At 41.9% G+C, this 20,704-nt stretch overlaps 1 protein-coding gene across 2 annotated transcripts in view; it reads right to left on the bottom strand.

Moving 5' to 3' along the window:
• Positions 1-1,050: 1,050 nt before the first annotated feature.
• RARS2 (arginyl-tRNA synthetase 2, mitochondrial) overlaps positions 1,051-20,704 on the bottom strand; it is a 38,431-nt gene continuing 18,777 nt past the window's right edge. For both annotated transcript variants that reach the window (XM_082048537.1, XM_082048538.1), the window contains exons 10-20: positions 20,453-20,559; positions 19,739-19,834; positions 16,814-16,874; positions 12,595-12,671; positions 11,182-11,306; positions 7,046-7,113; positions 6,837-6,946; positions 5,566-5,661; positions 3,325-3,399; positions 2,339-2,402; positions 1,051-1,191 (exon numbers count right to left, since the gene is read on the bottom strand). In XM_082048537.1, coding sequence (XP_081904663.1) covers positions 1,105-1,191; positions 2,339-2,402; positions 3,325-3,399; positions 5,566-5,661; positions 6,837-6,946; positions 7,046-7,113; positions 11,182-11,306; positions 12,595-12,671; positions 16,814-16,874; positions 19,739-19,834; positions 20,453-20,559 — 966 coding nt within the window. In that variant the 3' untranslated portion in view covers positions 1,051-1,104. The remainder of the gene's footprint in view (positions 1,192-2,338; positions 2,403-3,324; positions 3,400-5,565; positions 5,662-6,836; positions 6,947-7,045; positions 7,114-11,181; positions 11,307-12,594; positions 12,672-16,813; positions 16,875-19,738; positions 19,835-20,452; positions 20,560-20,704) is intronic.

Below are 20,704 nucleotides of genomic sequence, written 5' to 3'. Positions count from 1 at the left end.
TAAGAGCCAACTGTATCATTTCAATTTCCTCCCTCATTTTCTGAGGCCTCACTCAGTTCAGTCCTTCAGAAACTGCAGCTCTGCATTGAGGGAAAACTGACTTGGGTGCTTTGGGCAGGTTACTTACATTCAAAGTGGAGTCAAATATGTGACCAAGTTTATATTCTGGTTAGATTCTTTCAATATGAGTTAACTAGCTGGGTTTTACATTCAAGTGGGGTGTGTTCAGCACAGCAGTGACAAACACAGTTGAATTCCGTTCCAGTGGGAGAGGATGCTCTGCTCTGCCTGTTGGCCGCTGTTCTGTGCAAGCAAAGTGTCTCACCACCGTGCTGCTCTGGTGAGTCCAGGCCTTGGTGGTGGGGGGTGGTGGTGTGCATTTCCAAGGCTGGAGCAGCCTCCTGCCCTCCCTTACGTGTGACGCTCCATCTCTCTTCAGTGGTGTGAAGGCTCAGGGGTGCCAAGCAGCACCTGCCATGTCTGACCGTGTGTACCGTGCTGAGGGAGCACTCTGTGGTTCCTGTTCCACCAGCTGGGCAGAAAACCCTCTTGTCCTGGTCATCAGGGTGGTGTGGCAGAGAAATGGGTGAGGAACAGGATGTGACAGCTGATTTTGGCTGACGTTACTGAAGGGGGAGTGCAGTACAACAAACAAGAAAAAAAATCTCTGGCACGGTCTGACTCAAGTTTGTTACAATCCACAGAGCACCTGTAGCTGTTGTACCATTAGGCCTAAGTAAACAATGGCAACTGCAGAAGAGGAGAACTCTGACCACTGAGGACATCACACTTATTGCCACTTCCTCTGCCAAAAGGATGATATATTTACAAAGGTAAATATAGAGCAGTTCTCTTTTATGGGAAACACCAGCTAGACCAGTGTCTTAAGTACACCACTCCTACCAAGGGCCTGGGAGAAAGTGACTGTGGGAACCCTGGCCTCCCCGAACTGGCTGTGCTGTGCAAGCTCTTCTGCAGTCAGTAGGATGGTGCAGACAGCAGGTTTCTTGACTGTGCTAGCAATAACACACAGGAGAGTATCTTCTCTTGGAAAAAAAACCTCCTTTTACTAGGAGATGTGACTTTACACTGCATGCAGCCTCATTACATTTGAGTGACGGGTGTAATGCCAAGAAGTTTCATTCCATTGGCCAGAACCAAGCGTGCAGCTTGAAAGAGACGGAGCCGTGCCTGGAAAACAAGAATAGCTGTCAGTGTCCGGTACTGCTGCAGACCAAGGCGAAGTTCTCAGGAGCAGCCTGTCAGCCGTGTGCGCATTGTGCACATCCCCTGCCCCCATGCAGGGCACTGGGATTTGGACACACAGAACTGGAGTACTGACACACCAATGCTGGCAGCATTCACACCAGCTGTTGATAACCCACTGCAGTGCCAACAGAGGACACTTCTGTTAACCAAGGGATGCTGGAAAGGGGCGTCCAGCCCATTCTGGTACCCTTAGGGCAGAGTGACCAGAGGAGATGCCTGCAAAAGGAACTAGCAGTGACTAGAAAGTGAAAATCTTCCATGCACCACAGGCTGTTACAGCCTGAGGATACTGCTGGAATCCCTCCTCTTGCTGTGCCTGAGTTAGAGGCTGTCAAGCAGCTATGGGCTGCTTTGAAAAGTTCACTGTTCCTTGTCAATGTCTTGGCTGTTACACAGCTGGCTGCGTGGGAAGGGGTCTAGCAACCTTACTCAGAAAAAAAAAAAAGGTTATTGAGAGCACAGCTCCACACTTAAATGTGATTTTCTACCAAAAACAGATGGGTAACTGCTTTTGAAGTAGATAAAAGAGGAAATTAAAAAGGCACTATAATTAGTATATCATTAACTGAGCAGTTAAGGAGTCAAATACTGCCTGGGAGATCAGTACAAAATAACTTGCATTTACTTAGAACTCCACATGAAGAGTTGGCAGCCTCAGTGCTTTAGCTAGAGAGGCAGTATAGACAACTTGTGCTATGTAGGTAGCAAGAGGGAGGAGAGCGACTCAGTTATCTCCTAAATCTCCATCTTCCCACATAACCACTAAAGGAAACCATCAGAAACTAACCAGCAGGTTAAATGCTCAAATGTTTACTTTTTAAAAGTTCAGAAGGAAAGGCAATGAGAAGGAAAGGGGTTTGATTTGGTTTGGAGCAGTTCTCCTTATGGAGCATTCTGTTTTGTAAAGGCACAGCCATGCTGAGCAACCCTTGCCAACCCAAATGGCTCCTTAGCCTGCAGGTGCACGTTCACCCAAGTGGTTACACCGCTGGGTTGGCAAAGCCCTAACAGGTTGTTCCTCTGGGATGCCCCGTGCAGCCTCCAGCCCTGTAACAACACCGTGCCATACCTGGGCTAGTTCAGGGGCGCTGCCCTTCACAGGAAGAGTTTTATGTGCCACAGCTGCAAGGTGGCTGAAATGGAAAACACAATGAGAATGGTGAGAACAAGCAAGTCTCTTGACAAGAGCAGTGCTGTGGGCTACAGAAAGCAGCAGAACTGGAAGCGCCACAACTGCAGCATGCCAGAGCTTATTTCCAGCAACCCCTCTCACCTGGCTGCAGGAGGGCATGGTTTTCTGCAGCCTGTATGTTGTCAGGGCACGCCATCAACAACTTAATGCTCATAAAAAAAAAAAAAAAAATCCCCAAAACAATCTCCCCACTCCTCCCCCCAAAAAGCCCCAAAACTGGTCTGGAAAGATCTTTGAGAGCCTGCCTTGTCATTCCCAGGGTGCATGATTCCTTAGACCATTTTCCTTGTTAAAGCCTTGCCCATACAGGATCTACAGCATCCTCCTGCAAGTCTACTCCAGCGTTTCACTGTTCAGTTAATTCCGACAGGTCCCTAAGGGGAACCTCCCTATGGAGGTCACATATGCAGTATGACTTAAAGTAATAATATGCTTTGTCCATCTCAACACCTAGTCTGAGATCAATCGTTAAAAGGGGTTTGGACAGAATTTCCTAGCTGAAATTTTGTGATTTGAGAGCGTATTATCAGCTCAAATCTGCTCTTTGAGATATGATTAGTCCTGCATGATTTTGGGTTCTGACACGGTGTTACAGCCAGCTGATTTTTTTTTTTTTGAAAGCAATAATTTTCTGGGAAATTTCCCGGCTCCTTTGATCCTGGTACCAACCCCGATCTCTACTATTTATTATATTATTTGCTATCCTACTTTATATCGTTCATGCTCCAGAGAAACTGTCCCACAAATTTACATCTTCCTGCTGTTTGTACTCTTGAAAGCAGTGCAGATGTGAGGGCTGCAGAGCCAGCTCAGGAAGAGCTGTCCTTAACAGAGATGGATGCCAGTATCAGCAATCACCTTACCTAAGTGTGAGGAGGTAGCTGACAATGTGCTTGGGTTGCAGATCCTGAGAAGATCTATATAGGACCTCGTCATACCTGTGAAGACAGAAAAGGATTGTTTGGTGTTAAAGTGGTAGGAAGGTGTACTTGGATCTAAGGCTCATCAGACTTGCTTAAGTCACAACAAACACGCAACCGCAACTGCAGAATTAACAAAAACAATCTTCTGAACAAGACCTGAGCCATGTAATTAGCACACAATTGATTTTTTTCTTCGTCGCTTACTTATTATTGAAGGAGATTGCTTCTGCTCCTCATCATGATGGCAGAGCTCAGAGAGGCAGGCTATAGCAAAGAAAACAAGAACTATATTTGCTCCTGGAACATTATGCCTGGTTTTACGTTTCAACACTAACTGTGTGTTCCTAGGAGTAAAACCCATGTATTAAATAACCAAGACAGTCAAAATAGTCCCTTAGAGGATGGTGCCTTTAGTATTATAAATGCAGCTTAGAATGTTAAGTAGCTAAAGGGAATCTTGTAACATTAGAAAAGACAAAAACAAAGTGCATTTACATAATCCTGGAATAAAATCAACTTATGTAACACAGTATCAAACTGGATAATACAGGCAGAATCAAGGAGGTCCATGTCTATTCTCCATGTGTTCTGCTGTCCACTTGTGCACATGATCCTTTTCAGAGCCTACAAGAAGTTACCAACACCTCTGGGGCTGAATAATTTCAAATTCCAAGCGGACTACATGCTACTTTCAATCTATTGTTCATTAGTCTGCAAAGTTAGTGGTATTCAGAACTGGTTAGCTAATTTTAAGGGCAAATGTTTGGTAGGTTTTCAACGGCAGAAGCAGAGCTGTGGGAAGTTGGCTTTTGACAGCTCAGGAATGTTTATCATGAGAACTTTTCAAGAAGAATCTACTCATAGCCACTCACAAGGAGGAATGAACAGTAATTGTTACACCTGAAATCATGGGATATTTAAACATGAGTTTGTTAGCCACTGAGTGCCTGGTCTAATGGATAACCTAAATATTGCTGTTTGCTGGAGATAAAGGCCCCAGGAGGTGTTTCATACATATGGTGCTGGGTCAGAGTCAAAGGCCTTTGCAATAAGCAGACCCGAAGCTCCACAAAAATGAGAGCCCTGCAGTGGAGCAACAACAACAACTTCTGGAAACAGACATATGTCTGGGATGCAGTGATCCCTGCAATCAACCTGAAACACATTAACCCTGTCAGTTTTTACACATGAGACTGGCTATACACTAATCTGATAAAACTCAAGAAATAACCCACAAGTTTTTGGGGTTTTTTTTGTGTGAAATAGAGTTGTACTGCATAAATAAGATACTACTGATCTTATTTAGAGTGCTGGTCGGCCTTGCTGTTCCTCAAGAGAGCATGCAGCATACGATAACCTGCAGGCAGACCTCTTGTGGCAATTACAGTTAACAATTATAGTTTAACTCTGCAACCTACAGTTGCAGGCTGGAAGGAGCCACCTGGGACTCTGACATGACTTTTGGAAGTCTGAATTTTAAGCAGATGCCCTCAAGAAGGCCTTCGTGTGGCCAAAGGAGTTAACTCTTTGGCACTGTGCGGTGCACAACGCAGTATATAGGACCTCTCACTAGGAATTCTGAAAGACTCAATTACTTCCAACTCCATCACAGACACTCCATCATGGACAACTCTTCTGTTTCTGTATTTTAATTACATACCTATGACATAATGAAAACAGAAACTGTTGAATTTTAAGACTGAATTAATGAAGAATATTATTGCTATTAACAGGTAGTAGATGTGCATGTTCAGTAGCTCTGAAGGATGCTGAGCTACTCAATATGCACCCACACACTCCATTTCACCTCACCCAGCAGCACTTCCTCTCCCCTTTCCCACATGATAAAAACAGAACAAGAGGGACCAAGCAAATCCGCAGCCAATATTTATATAGAGCTTAGCATATTTTTGTGAGGACAAGAAATAATTAAGAGGCTCATGCACATAGGGTATGCCTGTGTTCCAAATATTGTTTTTTCCCCTCATATGGCTCCTAAAGTCCACAAAGATTTCAGGTGAAGGCTGCTGCTGCAATCAGTATGACCCAACAGACAAGCCATTGCCTGAAATAGCCATTTTTCTTTTATGATCATGCAGCCTGTGTCTGCTCAACAGGCTGGCAGCAAATCCATAAGTTTATTTTAAGAGAACTGGTATTTGGAAAGAAAACTAGACAAACCTGAGAAGATGCTGAAGAACAGAGATGGCATCTGGCTCTTGCAAGCACGCCACATTAACGTCAGTTAGCTGCTCATTCCCATGCATCTGTTCTAAACTAGAATGTAAGAACAAAAAGCAAATACTGGATTAAAAACTCTTGTCAGCAAAGCTGAACAAGAAAAACATTAATTTGTGTTTTTAAGAAAAAAGGGTAGGCATTTACAGCTCAAGCTGAATGGAACACTGAGACAGATGAGCTGACTTCAACTCAAAATAAAAACAATTTGTGCCAGCCATTCAGTATTAACAGGATTAGAGAGATGCATGAACAACAGGTCCAGAATCTGATGCTAAAAGGATTGGGGAGGTAATCAATACCCCAGTAATGGCACCCTAGAACGTCTCCTTCTCTGGAGACATTCAAAACCCGCCTGGACATATTCCTGTGTAACCTCATCTAGGTGTTCCTGCTCTGGCAGGGGGATTGGACTAGATGATCTTTCGAGGTTCCTTCAAATCCCTAACATTCTATGATACTGTGATCAATACCAAGATGATAAGGGGGTACAAGAAGAACAGAGTACAGAGATCAGGCTGGCACGCTCTCCCCAAACACCATCTGCTAGTGCCATTGCCTGAGACAGAACACCAAGTTGGTACAGACCTTTGGCCTCATCCAGGAATGCATCTTACATGCTTTTATGAAAACACACATCCGTGTCTGCACTAAAAATGCTCTGACAGATCACTATAATTGATAAAACTGTTCAAAATGGACTATTCTGAAATGCTTTTAAATAAAATAATTAAATAGGTCTGGTGTTTGACCGAAGTCGACAGGAAGGGGTGTGCTTTTAACCTTGGTTACCAACAGTAGGAAATAACAGAAGGTTAAAAAGACACCAGCTACAGCAGTAGCCAAAAACATTAAAGTTCTGTGATTTGGTACAGTTTAAATGTACAGGCATTTTGGTTTTTACGTTAGTTTCCTTAATCCTAGGGCCACCATTCTTCATCACTGACACCAACTACACAGGGAGGCTGTTCTAGAACAGAGAAAGCACATGAGCAGCCGGCTCAGCCCTGTGGAAATGAGGTGGAAATTTAATTTTAATTGGCTTGCTCTTCTGTGAAGTCTCAGTGATTCCTATCAAACTCATACCTCTGCTGAAAAAGTGAACATGTGTCACGTTCAGGGAAAGAGTTAACACTACTACTTAACAAAGCAGTAAGTTAATAAGTTAAAATACATGTCAAACTGTACTTTTGCATTACAAATGCTCCTCTTACCTATGGAGTCTGGCATGGGTGTACTGCAAGAACACGCCTGTATCTCCACGACTTTGAAGAGCTCTGTCCCAGCTAAACTGATAATCAGATGACAAAAGGCCCCGGAAATCCTGGAACAATAAATTAATGTCACCTACATATGGCTCTCCATCCCAATTTTTAACTTTTCACAGAAGATGCAAACACCTTGGGAGGCAGCTTGGACTCACCTGAATAATTAGTGCCGCAAGACCAACTTTCTCTGCTGTCTGCATAGGGTCTTCTATCTCTTTAGTAGCTGAAAAGAAACAAAGAAATCCTAAGTCTGTAGTAGCATAACAACTCCCTTGTTCAGACTTGAAGATGCCAATAAAACAGCTTATTGTAAAAGTGTGAGCTAGCAATATGGAAATTGTCAGGATGCTTACAGCAAGAATCTCAGGATGTAAAACTTCCATAAAAGCTGAGATACAGCTATTTCAGATGGGCTCTTCCCCACTTCCCCTCGTACGTGCAATGCAGATTTTAAAGTCAGAAGGGTTCATTACAACAGCCTCGATAGACTACGACGAGTTTCTCTTCACAATTCAGACAGCCAGTCTCAGGAAGAGAATGACAGAGCAATTCAGATTTTGTTTAAAAACTCCAAAGGAGGCATAAATAGTCAAAGAAAAATTGTTCCAATGGCTAATGGAGCAGTCGAATGTACATTTAGGGAGTATTCAGACCGTCCACTGTAGCTGTCTAAACTGACTATACTGAGAGAAGCTGAACTCAGAGAATCATAGAATAGTTTGGGTTGGAAGGGACCTTCAGAGGTCATCTAGTCCAAGCTCCTGCCATGGGCAGGGACATCTTCAACTGGATTAGGTTACTCAAAGCCTCATCCATCCTGACCTTGAACACTTCCAGGGATGGGGCATCTACAACTTTTCTGGGTAACCCAAGTGTCTCACCACCCTCATAATAAAAAAAATTCTTCCAATCTAAACCTACTCTTTTTGAGTTTAAAACCATTGTCCCTTGTACTGTCACTACAGGCCCTGATGAAAAAAAGTATTTCTCCATCTTTCATATAAGCTCCCTTTATACAATGAAAGGCTGCAGTAACAAGATCTCCCCAGAGCCTTCTCTTCTCCAGGCTGAACAACCCCAACTCTCTCAGCCTGTCTTCATAGAGGAGGCGCTCCAGCCCTCTGACCATCTTGGTGGCCTCCTCTGGACTTGGTCCAACAGGTCCATGTCCTTCCTATGTTGAGGACTCCAGAGCTGGACACAGTACTCCAGATGGGGCCTCACCAGAGCAGAGTAGAATGGCAGACTCACCCTCCTTGACCTGCTGGCCACACTTCTTTTGATGCAGTCCAGGATACGGTTGGCTTTCTGAGCTGCACATACATATTACCAGCTCACGTCCAATTTTTCACCCAGCAGTACCCCTAAGTCCCTCTCTGGAGGGCTGCTCTCTATCCCTTCATCCCCCAGGCTGTACTGATACCGGTGATTGCTCTGACCTTGGCCTTCTTGAACTTCATGAGGTTTGCACAGGCCCACTCCTCAAGCCTGTGCAGGTCCCTCTGGATGGCATCCCATCCCTCAGGCATGTCAACTGCATCACTCAGCTTGGTGTCATCTGCAAACTTGCTGAGAGTGCACTCAATCCCACTGTCTGTCACTGATGAAGATATTAGATAGTACTGGTCCCAGTACAGACCCCTGAGGGACACCGCTTCTTACTGGTCTCTACCTTGGACACTGAGCAATTGCCACGGCCATCCAGCCAATTCCTCATGCCATCCACCTAACAGTCCATTCATTAAATTAGTATCTCTCCAATTTAGAGGTAAGAATGTTGTGGGAGACCATATCAAAGGCCTTACAGAAGTCCAGGCAGATGACATCCATAGCTCTTCCCTTGTCCACTGGTACAGTCACTCCATCATAGAAGGCCAGCAGATTAGTCAGGCACAATTTGCTCTCCTCCCTGGGTAGACATGACAAGAACCTCTCCAAACAGACTGAACTTAAGTCTATCATTACAAAACCTAATTAATCTAGAAGAGCCTAAGAAAGAATATCCTTAAAGTAGCTGCAGAGACATGTCTGCAAAGCTATTTCCAGCTTTTTCACAACTCAAGTGATATTCTTCAGCAGACAAGCAGCATGCTCTTGTGTACAGAAATTCATCAAAGGGTTTGTTTCATTCCCTGTCTCCCAGGGAAGTTCACAGGGCCAAGCTAGTGCTCCAGTTCATGAGAAGTACAGTAAACTTGGCTATATAAGAGCACTTCAGTTGCTGCATCTTCTGAGAAATCGATTACTTGTGTTTGGGCCCATAATCTTGCCTAGTGAAAAGGTGATGCTTTTGACATACATAATGCTGTTATTAAACTCAGGTCACACTGTGCTCTACCAGGGTCTCCTCTGCCTGTTTGCCTCTACTGGAGAGAAAGGAGGATTCCTATCATAGCCTTTTACACAGCAAATCTGTTCCACTTTAGCAAGGGCTAAGTCCATTTTTTTTATTGTGGTATATATAATCTATTAAATTTGCAGAGTTCCGTTTATGATTTCCTATCCCAGATGATTTCCTACTAACAGTGGAATATGGAGAATTCAGCTGTTCCCTTAAGGCACCACTTAAGCTAAACCAGGTCTGCAGTACAGTTTTAGTCCTTAGATTTCTGTCTTTTGCTTTGCTATTTCTTTGTGCCAGGTCAGCAAAACTAATTGAGACAACTTTGAGTAGTTCACACTACTCATACCTTTCCTATTTACAAAATTTAGAAAGGACTAAGCTTGGGAAGTGTGGGGACAGTTCATGGCCCTGAGAAATCTAAGACTGGCCTTTCATTCTCAAAGACATATGTTTAGATCATGTTATTACATTTCATAACTGAGATTTGTTTCAAAACAGGACTGTTTAGATGCTTCAAGAGACACAGACAAAGCTGTTTCAGAGAAAGTGAAGCAGCAAAGGAAACAATAGGCATTCTAGAGAGTAACTACTGCAGAATTCATTGAGATGAGTAGAAAAAAACAGGTTGCCAATAATGGAAATTTAAATAACAGAAGAGCTGTGTACAGCAAATAAAGTGTTTATATAAAGGCACTTAAGTAAGCAGCTTCAGCTCCACATGGCTTTTAAAGCTAGCATTGGCTGTTAGATGCCCCACTCCCCATATTTTTCCAATGACAGTGAGGCATTTTGATGCCACACACAAGTTTGTAATATCTTCCACTGTGTATCCGAACACTTTTCAAACATTGAAGACATTGCTCTGAGTCAGGGATTTAAGATTTCTAATTTAAGAAAGGGGAAGTAAGGCAGGAATTCAAACATAAGGGTTGACATTTCTACAAGCACAGGTAGGATTTAGGATCTAGTGGATAAGCTCTGGGGAATGCTGCAGTGCCATCTGAACACATTACTTCTTTCAGCTGTACTTCTGCCTACTGCTTGCGCAATGGAACATGGGTCTGTACCTCTGCCATGTCAGTTCAGTCCAGCATAAAAATAAGTTTGCTTTGCAATCAGCTATGATACTAACCTTTAAACTGAAGCTCTAAGCTCCAGTCCTCTCTGCAGTAAGACTGGTTTGAATCAAGGTCCACCCTTCTATCATTCTGCGTGCCCCCCCTTCTCCTTGTTCATTCTACAGGCAAAATTGTCTGGATTAAAAAAGCTGAGGAAGCAGAACAAGGAAGAAGCACATCACTTAAGCTGAACAGTTCATTGATTGAATTCAGCACCCAACTCCCGAAAGCACAAGAGGGGGCAGCATTTCCCTGGGAACTGCTTGAATCTTCATTGTGTCAAGAGGAAAGGGCTCTAGAGCAGCAGCCAGAGATTCAGGCAAACATCCCCTTCTGCAGGTTCTGCCGCAGGGCAGTGATCTCCTGCGGACTCCAGAAACAGTCATGAAGTGGGGGGTGACATGGCAGCAGTTGCAGACAAGCTACACTCAATCTTGCCAGAGAAAACTGTCAGAGCTACAAACCCTTTGGATGAAACCTGCCCGTTCCCTCAACACCAGCCCCAACCCCACTATTGATTAGTTTGTCCCTCCAGAAAAAAGCAACTGTTGTCCCCTCAAAGGCAGGTACTTCCTTCCAAGTGCAAAAGCACAATGAAATAATTTCACTGAATGTTAAAATTTGCAAATCTGTAATTTAGGGAAGTTCAGAGAGTTGCAAAGGATTATGTTAACATTGTTTATATCATGGGAGATAGGAAAAATGCACAAATCAAGGCATATCACTGTGATTAGTCTGATGCAGGGAAAAGTGAAGGGTAGAAAAAAATGACACATTTTTGATCAACACAGAACATCAAAACAAATTAATAAGACCTGAAATAGCTAACTTTTTGCAGAGGCCATATTTTGTAACATTCGTGAGCGAACTTCATTCAAAACATCTTCCAGGAAAATTACTTCTCCTCTCCGAGTCTTCATCCCTTGAACTAGACCAAAAGACACATGCTGGCACCTGTGTTGAAAAGCAGCAGGACCTAAAATTAAATTTTAATCAAGAGAAATGTTTGCAGTGTTTGTTCAGTGCTGGATTCTTACCAGGAACCAGCAATAACAGCTGAATAAATAGTGCTCCAACATGGGAATCTTGGTGATATAATCAGTAACTCTCAGTTCAGCTACCGAAGCTCCATACTTATTATATAATGGGAGAATTATGATCATAATTATGATAACCTGGTCACTTGCGTGCTCTTGGGAACCTCTCTTGCTACTAGCTTTAGTACAGAGGACTCAACACAATAAATTGCAATAAATTGAGGAGAGGCAGGATGTAGACAGATCAAATTACTGTGGCAGCACAGAACTGTTAATAACATTACAAATGGAGTCATAATAATTAAATTGTGGCCACATTAAACTAAAAGTGTAATTAATCATTGCTAATAACAAAACATTCATTGTGCCTGCTTAAAATAATCCCAAGCATTATTCTGGATCCATAATCTAAGGTAATTTCAGTGCAACTTTAAGCACTATGAAAGGAGGCAGATTAGTATTCCTGAAGGCTAAAATTCTGTATTTAACCACAAAAGACATGCATTCTGTCGGAGAGGAATATGATTTAGCCTGCAGATCCATTATTGACCTTTGCTCAGATTGCTAACAAGATTGGTAATTACAATGATTAACAGTGGGGATACATTTCCCTGCAATAGGTACTTCAAGCCTGAAGCACAATTCAAACTCAGATTCAGATCACTGCTAAAATATTGTACTTCAAGAAGTAATTGTTTAATATGGGATCACACAATACCCCAGAAGCTATGCCATGAAGCCTCTGAAAGATTGTTTCCCTTTTTCCCATTTTTACATCAAGCAGTTATGAAAGACCGGTTCAACTGAGAGGCAGGGTTTTCACATCCTGAACACATAAAATAAAGCAGCCCAGCAGGAGCGGACATACAGAATGAAAAGGTTGATGCCAAGGACCCGAAGCCCACAAGGCACATGGCTCTGAAGGTTTTGTTTTCTTATGTTTTCCTCCTCACTGGACTAGCATTAGTTGGGTCCTACAGACCAAATGTCTGCTTGCACTCTGGAGCTCAGTGGTTGCACGCCAGCAGCACGTCTTGTAGCCTAGTTTCATCCAAAATGCGTACATGATGTGCTACAGTGTGGTGGTGGATAGATACAATCAGGAGATTCTCTCCAAAAGAACACTCCACTGAAATTCCAGTGCACATATTACGTACTCCTAAAAAATGAAAAAAAGTATGTAATAAAGATTCATAAATACATACCTTTCTGCCCAGTCATAACCCATGAGCTTCAGTATTTGAAACAAATGTTGGAAGTGATTACTTTGAGTTTTATCTGTCTAAGGAATAGAATTGGTGCATATTAGAACACACTCCACATTTGATAAGGATTAGCTTTTAACACACAAACACACAATACCACACATACTGTGCCAGTAAGCCACCACAAACAGAATTAAGACCTATAAGGACAGGTAAGACTTGAAAATGTAACAGCTGGAATCTATGGCAATGGGATTTTGCATCTTGTCAGAAAAAGTAACCTACCTTTGAAAAAATCATTGTTCCTAGGTCACGAAGCCAAAGCCATGAACAGAAACAAAACCTTGATGTTTAGTGTCACATAAACTGTGAGCTGCCCATCAAACAAAATGTCTCCATTTTCACTTCAGAACCTTGCTGCTCTTGTTATATTCCCATATTCTACATCACCAAACTTTAAGGTTCCTTTGGCTTAGGAACAGAACACTTCTTTAAGCTCTCTCTCTCCAGAACCCACTGGTTTCTTTTGTCTCCAGCATGATTTGAGGAGCTTTACATCATAAGTCCGGTGCATAATTAAAAAAGTATAAATTATCGCGGTTTCATATTAATGATGCATCTTGTGCTCTCTTCTACTTCCAGTTACTCTCTCCTACAACTCAAGGCAGTTTCTGGTGGAAGTTTCTTTATGTCTAACCATGATCTTTGTGTTTCCAGCTACAGCTGTTGCTATGAAGTTCACTTTCTTACCTAGTTGCTTTGACTTCATCACTTAAAGACTCCTTTGTCCCTCCTTAAAAAACACTGCAGTGATAAACAAAAAATCACTATTTCTTTATTAGTTTGGTGTTGCAAGACAGAGTCAGCAGCGAGTGAAGTGCATATCTGCATTTTTTCTCAACTCTGTCGTTGTATCAAACCTCAAGCACCTGCCTCCTCTTTCACGGTCCCTCCTAACCTGCTCTGCTCCCATCTATCACGTCTCTCTGTGCCAATTCACAAGCAAGGCTGATAAATGGATGGCGGTGCTCAGCATCTCAAACAATGCCTTACAAGCTCTTTTCCATACAATTTACATATGAGAAAAGCTCTCTGTACCTGTAACAAAGCCAGATGTCTCTCACTGAAAGATCTCACAATGAACTTTATCAAGCTTAGATTGAGGCCAGCTCACTGGCCAATGCTGCCTCGTGGTTTCCTCTACTTCTCTCTAGGTCTGAATCCATCTCTATTCTCCTGTTTTACATGAGATTCTATATTCTGTGACAGAAAATGGTTTAGTTTTGTGTACACAACAGCATGTCCCTCACCACCTGGACCACAATTATAGCATTTAAAAGCCTTTTTGGAGGACTGCAGTCTTTTGTGAGTAGGTATTGTGATAAAACATCATACTCACTGACAAAAGACTCCAGTCCTGAACTGAATTTTTCCTTTGTGACTGTTCACAGAGCGGAGTTTTCAGCTAAAACAAAACTAAAAGACAACTTACGTTTGCAATTACTTGTCTCAACCAATGTACACAGAAATAGCATACAGAACAATGTTCAAAATCATCAACAGAAATAATCTAATAATAATTTAATAGCTTTTTAAAATGATCCTTTAAACTCCCATTGAAATAAGAACATGAAAAGAGAAGCCAAGGTAAGAACACCTAACAGGCAGTACAAGCTGAATTCCAGGTTTCAGCTGGCAACCTGAAAATTAAGTATCAACCCCTGTGTTTCAGGGATGCTGTGCAATACAGCAAGAAGCATAACAGTGAGTGCTTATTATGCTTGAACAATCCACATAATTAAAATTGCATGAAAAGCAAATTTGTTAAGAAGGATGGAAATAAATACTAGGAGTACCACACAACTTTATCTCTGCCTAAAATTAATACTCAAAACATGGATGTGTAAGTAGGTTAAAAAAGAAGAACCCACAGACACTGAAACCAGATTTTTTTCATAGTTTCATAGCATGGCAAAAATAACACAAACGCTCAAAAAGAAGATTCATATTATGAAGAATGGCATTTTTTTTCTTTACAGGCCCCAAAATCACATGTGTCCAAATGCGGTCTAAGCGATTAGCTTTATGGGAGAGATTTGCAGTAATGACAATGTGGATTATATTAATATTTAATTCTTCATATACAGAAGTGTTTTCATCTCCTGTTTTGCATACAACACTCAACAGAATCTTAGCACCTCTTTAATAATATGTCACACATTTTTAAATGTTTTGCTCATATCACTGCATTTTTACGAATTAAGTAGGATTTTTAAAAAATATAAACTGATGAATGCACTGATTTGTAGCATTACAACTAATAAACCAACTTAATGTTCTTTTAAACAAGTTGATCTGACAAGAATAAGATGATCTTATGCAATAAGACTCTAAATAATTTTCTTGTAACAAGATTGGGATTCTGAAATACATTTGTATTTAATAATGAAAGACTAAAAATATCAGTGTTCTTGCCTAAAACCATGAAGTCTTCCCACCTCTGGTAACACTGAGTAAATCATAACCCACTACAAAACATTGGCACAAAACAGCAGCAAAACTCAGCAAGGCTGGCAGCTCTATCATCAGGCTATCTGTCCCGCAAACTCTCTTAATAGTTTACGTTACCACCCCTTGTTTTATGACCCACTTTCTAAGCCCCCGGAAAGTCAGAAATTATAGAAATACTAACCATGTAATCCCAAAACTACGCAGCCTTAGCAAGGTTGAGAGGACAGGACTAGACAGGCTGATCTGTCATTACCAACTTGAATGAGACAGATTCTGACGGTCACATCGATCACACCACAGTCTGGCTGTGCTGTGTATCTGTTTGGACCAGGAGTCGATCAAAGATGCCCAGGCAAGGAAGTGAATGATTACCAGAGTTCAGCTACGAGAAGCGAGTAAACTCAAAACTGTTGCTTTTGTACCTCCTCACTCTATTAGTTTAACATTCAGCCCCCATCCTAATTCGTGCAAAATACTCACCCAACTATTTTCTTTTTTTCTAATGACTTCTTCTGCCTTGGTCCCTGCTACTTCATGGTATAAAAAATACAAATAATTCTGTACTCACATGAACTAAGCAGGGAGCTTCCTTAACTCCTAAAGCATTGCACTTTCCCAGCAACACTGCCCTTCGATGCCAGTGAATCTACTACCTTAGAGTCAGTAGAGGTAACTTCCTCCCAAAAAACACAACAAAAAAAACCTGTTCTGTGACCACCTGTGGGAATGACAAGTTGGTAGAATCTTTCCTGAAGACTGAAAATAAAAGGAGGAATGTGACTTAACTAAGAGTCACACTTTAAACTATCTGGGTATTTAATTTCATGCTTATTGATCTCTTCCCCCTCCCCTGATTCATGGTATTTCTAATATTATATTGGCTTTTGAAAGACTTGTACCAGAGAATATTTATGGGCTTTACCAAACACATCATAAAGAACATGCCAGAAACCTGCAGATTTTTTCCTCAGATCATTAACTGACTTCACATAATAGAATAGAGTTTTCAATTTTTTTTGTTCTAAATCTGGGGAAAAGAAAAATGTAAACGCATTGTGTGATACATCCTTGGTAATATTAAAGCAAAGAAGTTTCACACAAGTGTGGGGATAATCCTGCTATTGATTACAGATACTGCTGAAATTGTTAAAAAGCAAATTAATCAAACCAAGAAACGTAAAAAGATTTTCTGTCTACAACTGCTCCACATTGATTAAGCAGTACTTTATGTGCAACTTCCACATAATGAAACCAAGGCACTGTTCAAAGCCATAAAAATTTACATTTCAGATGAGACACCAGGACTTCAGAGTAGACCTAGATTCATTTCAGAGCATTAATTTCTAAAATTCTAAATTAACATTTTACAACCTCTCATAAGACTAACAGCTTTTTCTGACTTTTTAAAATATTAATCACAACATTTATATGGAAAATATATCGAGTAATAGTCCATTTAAAATGAATCGCAATTAATTTTTAAAACAAAGAATAACTCCAGAGCTGATTTTTCAACTGTTTTGGTGGGTTGTGAATCAAAACAAAACCAAGAAGCACTGCCACATAGAGGGACAGTTGCTGAGCAGTAAGGGCATCTATTTTACTGCCCCAAAAGACACATGCCAGAATCATATTGGGAGTAAAAGGCTCCCTGGATTATTGGTGACAGTCAGGCTCCAAAGTGTTTGGTGAATCTAGAATTACTTACCACATAAATCATAGTATCCCAGCTATGCTTATTCATTCGGTCTATAGCAGCAGCAAGATCTCTGAAAAAGATAATGAGAAACTGTTTGGAGTGTCACTCAAACATACCTCTTAATTTGCCCCTCGGGAAAATAATCTACTTTTATGGAGGCAAGAGGACTGCCAGATTAGAGGGTCCATGTCTGCCTGACATAAAAAAGAGGACACGTGTATTTCTGTTCACAATGTGTTTGAATTTTTTTTTTTTACCATCAGCTATGAAAATTACTGAGAAAACAGTTCTGGTCTGTCTCCCTGCTAGGACAATCAATCAACTGGGAAACTTGAGAGAAATGACCCTCTCCTGGAAAACTAACCCAGTGCTCAGTGTTAGGCTACATGATAAAAATCTCATCTTCACACACACAAAGCAGACAGAGAAACAACTCACTCGAGTCTCTCCCAGGGCCGTCACAGCAAAGCCGTTAGCCCCATGTCCCAGTCTGAAACCCCCCTCAGGGGTCACAAGAAGCAGCTCTGTGGACCACCTTCTGACTGAGGGAGGTTACTGCCTAAGGGACATGGAACACATGGGATGCAAGGGAAAAGCACTTTGCAATTGCACAAGGCTTATTATGGGATGTTTAGGGCAGGAACAAAAGATATGAGAAGGCAGATAACATGATAAAAGGGGCAGGTGGCTTGTAAACTGATTGCTGGTTAGTATGTTTGTCCAGTTGTGCCCTGCACCTGATCAGCACAGCCTGTCCTGTCATCTTCTCATTAAACTCCACCTTAAACTTTTCCTGGGTGAGGTTGTCGCTCTTCTGTGTGCATGTATGTTTGGAGGTCTAAGTATCAGCAACTGGAGCTGTGAACCACTGGTTATACAGGGTATGACTCTGTGGTGCCAGCAACTGAAAGGACTGGAGGTAAGTGAAATTAAGTGATAGCAACCAGAGTCTGACCATGTGTTACAGACGCCAAGATGTCTCTGCTGCCAACATGCGAAGTGAGGACACACATGTCCACATGATTGACAGCAAACATCAAGCTGAATTAGCCAGCAAGCAGGTGAAGTGCCCTGGAAGCCAGGCACATGTGTGTCTTCAAAGATGAAGCACCCAGAGGAATCTGTACTGTGGGCATCAGGGGGTCCAGGCCAACTGCTGAGAGACCATGGGGCATGGGGTTAATGGAGAAAGACCCACCTATGTACATGTGTGTCTCTGTGGAGGAGGCAACAGGGGAGATCCAGGGCCAGCTGCTGGATGGACCACACATTTAAGCCTCGTTACTCGAGGGAGCTGCTCTGTCTGTACCAGCAGTTGGAGTGGGGCAATGGGTCGTGGGGGCTCGCACGGCCGGGTGCCAGCAAGTGGGGAGACCTGGGGATCCGGGGGCAACTAAGGGGCACACAATGTTGAAGCTCAGCTACTGGAGAGATCCACACTATGTATACATACTCTATACACATAATCCATATCTATATTACTTACGTATAAAATATTTATCACATATATACGTGTGTGTATATATATATATACACACACACGTATATTGCTTCACACTATTAGACCTTCACCCTAATAAGCACCAGGGGAACAAAATTATGCCATTCATGCTGAGTGGTTTTGTCTGTGTTGCCCTGTTTGATTGGCTCTGTGTATGTATGCATGTGTGTATGTTTGTGCCTACTGGGAACAGCTGCTCAGCCTTTACTGCTGGTTGGACCTGTGGGCATAGAGCCGTGGCAGCCTTGCTTCTGTCCTGCTGCAGAATTCAGCCCCTGCCTGTACAGCATTGACTGCAGCATCTCTCTAATACCCTTGTCCTGAAAAGCTGTACACAGTTTACCCTGAGGGCTAGACATCTGAATTATTTACATTACTAGCACAAAGAAACTGTTAAGGCTTCCATATACAAATACCCAAGAGGAATTTTAGGATACTGATGAGAAGGCAGGAAAACAATGATAAAATTGATTGTATGCTGCTGGTGGCCCACTGAGTCAATGAAGACATGGCTGAACAAGCCATTTATTTTTTTTTTTGCTTCACACTGCCAGTAAGCATTTTAAGCAAAGGTATTTCTAAAACCTTCATTATTTGGCAAGTGTTTATTAGATGAAGAGCTTTGTGTTCAAAGTCAGCAACTGGAAAAATGATTTATGGGAAGAGACTGGTTAAGGGGAGAAAAAGTATTTAAAAGCAGTTTTTCCTGACCCATTTTCATCTCACCATAGTTACATTGCTAGCTTCAGTTACAATTACTCATTCACAAAGGTGCTCCAGCCCAAAAATAAATAAAGCTTCAAAATCTGCACTATCAGTTACAAATGTAATCATGCACAAAAGTTTACTGGCAAAATAGGAGGCAAGTGTCCTGGTTTTGGCTAAGATACAGTTAATTTTCTTCCTAGTAGCTGGTATAGTGCTATGGTTGGGATTCAGAATGAAAATAACTGATGTTTTAGTTGTGACTAAGTAGTGAAAGATTTTCAGCTTCTCATATGGTACCAGGTGCACAGGAAGCCAGGCGGGGACACAGCCAGGATAGCTGACCCAAACTGGCCACAGGGATATTTCATACCATATGCTCAGTATATATTTTGGGCAAGAAGAAGGAAAGGGAGGACATTTGGAGTGAAGGTGTTTGTCTTCTCAAGTAACCATTATGTGTGACAGAGCCCTGCTGTCCTGGAGATGGCTGAACACCTGCTTGCCCATGGGAAGTGGTGAATGAATTCCTTGTTTTGCTTTGCTTGTGTATGCAGCTTTTGCTTTACCTATGAAAGTCTTTAACTCAACCCACAAATTTTCTCACTTTTACGCTTCTGAGTCTCTCCCCAATCCCATCGGGGGGGAACAAGTGAGCAGCTGTGTGGGGTTTAGTTGCTGGCCAGGGTTAAACCACAACAGCAAGAAACACAGATGGGCTTACTTGCCTTGTTATATAAAGCGATGTCCCATCACTACGCATGACAGTGGAAAACGATGAGAGGTCTTTCTTTTCTGAAAGATCCACAATTCCTGTCCCTTTTCTGTAAGTTGAGAGAAAACACTGAAGTAACTGCAAGCCAGATGCAAAATACAGGTCAAGTTCAGATAAGATAAAGGTCAGAAACAAAATTAAGGCCTCTTGCCACAGAACCTCCTCACTCTACACAACCTCATTCTTTTCTCTGAATGACTGTATCCTTTAAGTCTTTTAGAAGACTGTTTCATCTATATTTATTGTCACCATTGCTGTTGCCAGAGAGCCGCCTGCCCACATTCTGGTGCATTTCATGACTACAGCTTCTGTCTCAGTTCAGCCAGGCAGCACATCAAGGCAAAGATCTCGTCTAAATCTAGTAATTAAATGGCACATGTAGCTACTAAAGTAATTAGCAGCCTAAAGGGCCATCAGGAGTTGAATACTGTCATTGCACCTAATTTGTCACAGCCAGGCTTCTGTGCTAGCCACAAGGAAAAGTAAACTCAATTTTGAGCTGTGAGTGCACAACTCCTGTTGGCCTTCTACTAGGACAGCTACCAAAACCATCTAAAGAAAACTCTTCCCTATAGATGACATATACACCTCAGTCATCATATTTCATTTGAAATGCAACTGAGTTGTTAAGTAATCTACACCAGCAGATTGAATAATGAGGTCATACGTTGTTTTCTGAAGGAGTCCTTTATCCTCCAACATCTTTAGAACTTCCTGGGACTTCTCTTGGTAAAATGATTCTCCAGAATATTCATCAAAGTGCACTCCCAGACGCTGAAAAGTTCCAAGAACATCAAAGAAGGGAAACGTTAGACTGAGGCTAATCATTTCTTCAAACTAAGTTACATTATAGGTTTGTGTCACAGGTCAGATAGAGTGCAAAGACTAATTTTATTCCAGGAAATGTCACTTCACTGTT

Source organism: Streptopelia decaocto, assembly GCF_964273445.1.
Source record: "Streptopelia decaocto genome assembly, chromosome: 3".
NCBI classification, from domain to species: Eukaryota; Metazoa; Chordata; class Aves; order Columbiformes; family Columbidae; genus Streptopelia; species Streptopelia decaocto.
This window is presented reverse-complemented; position numbering and strand designations above follow the sequence as displayed.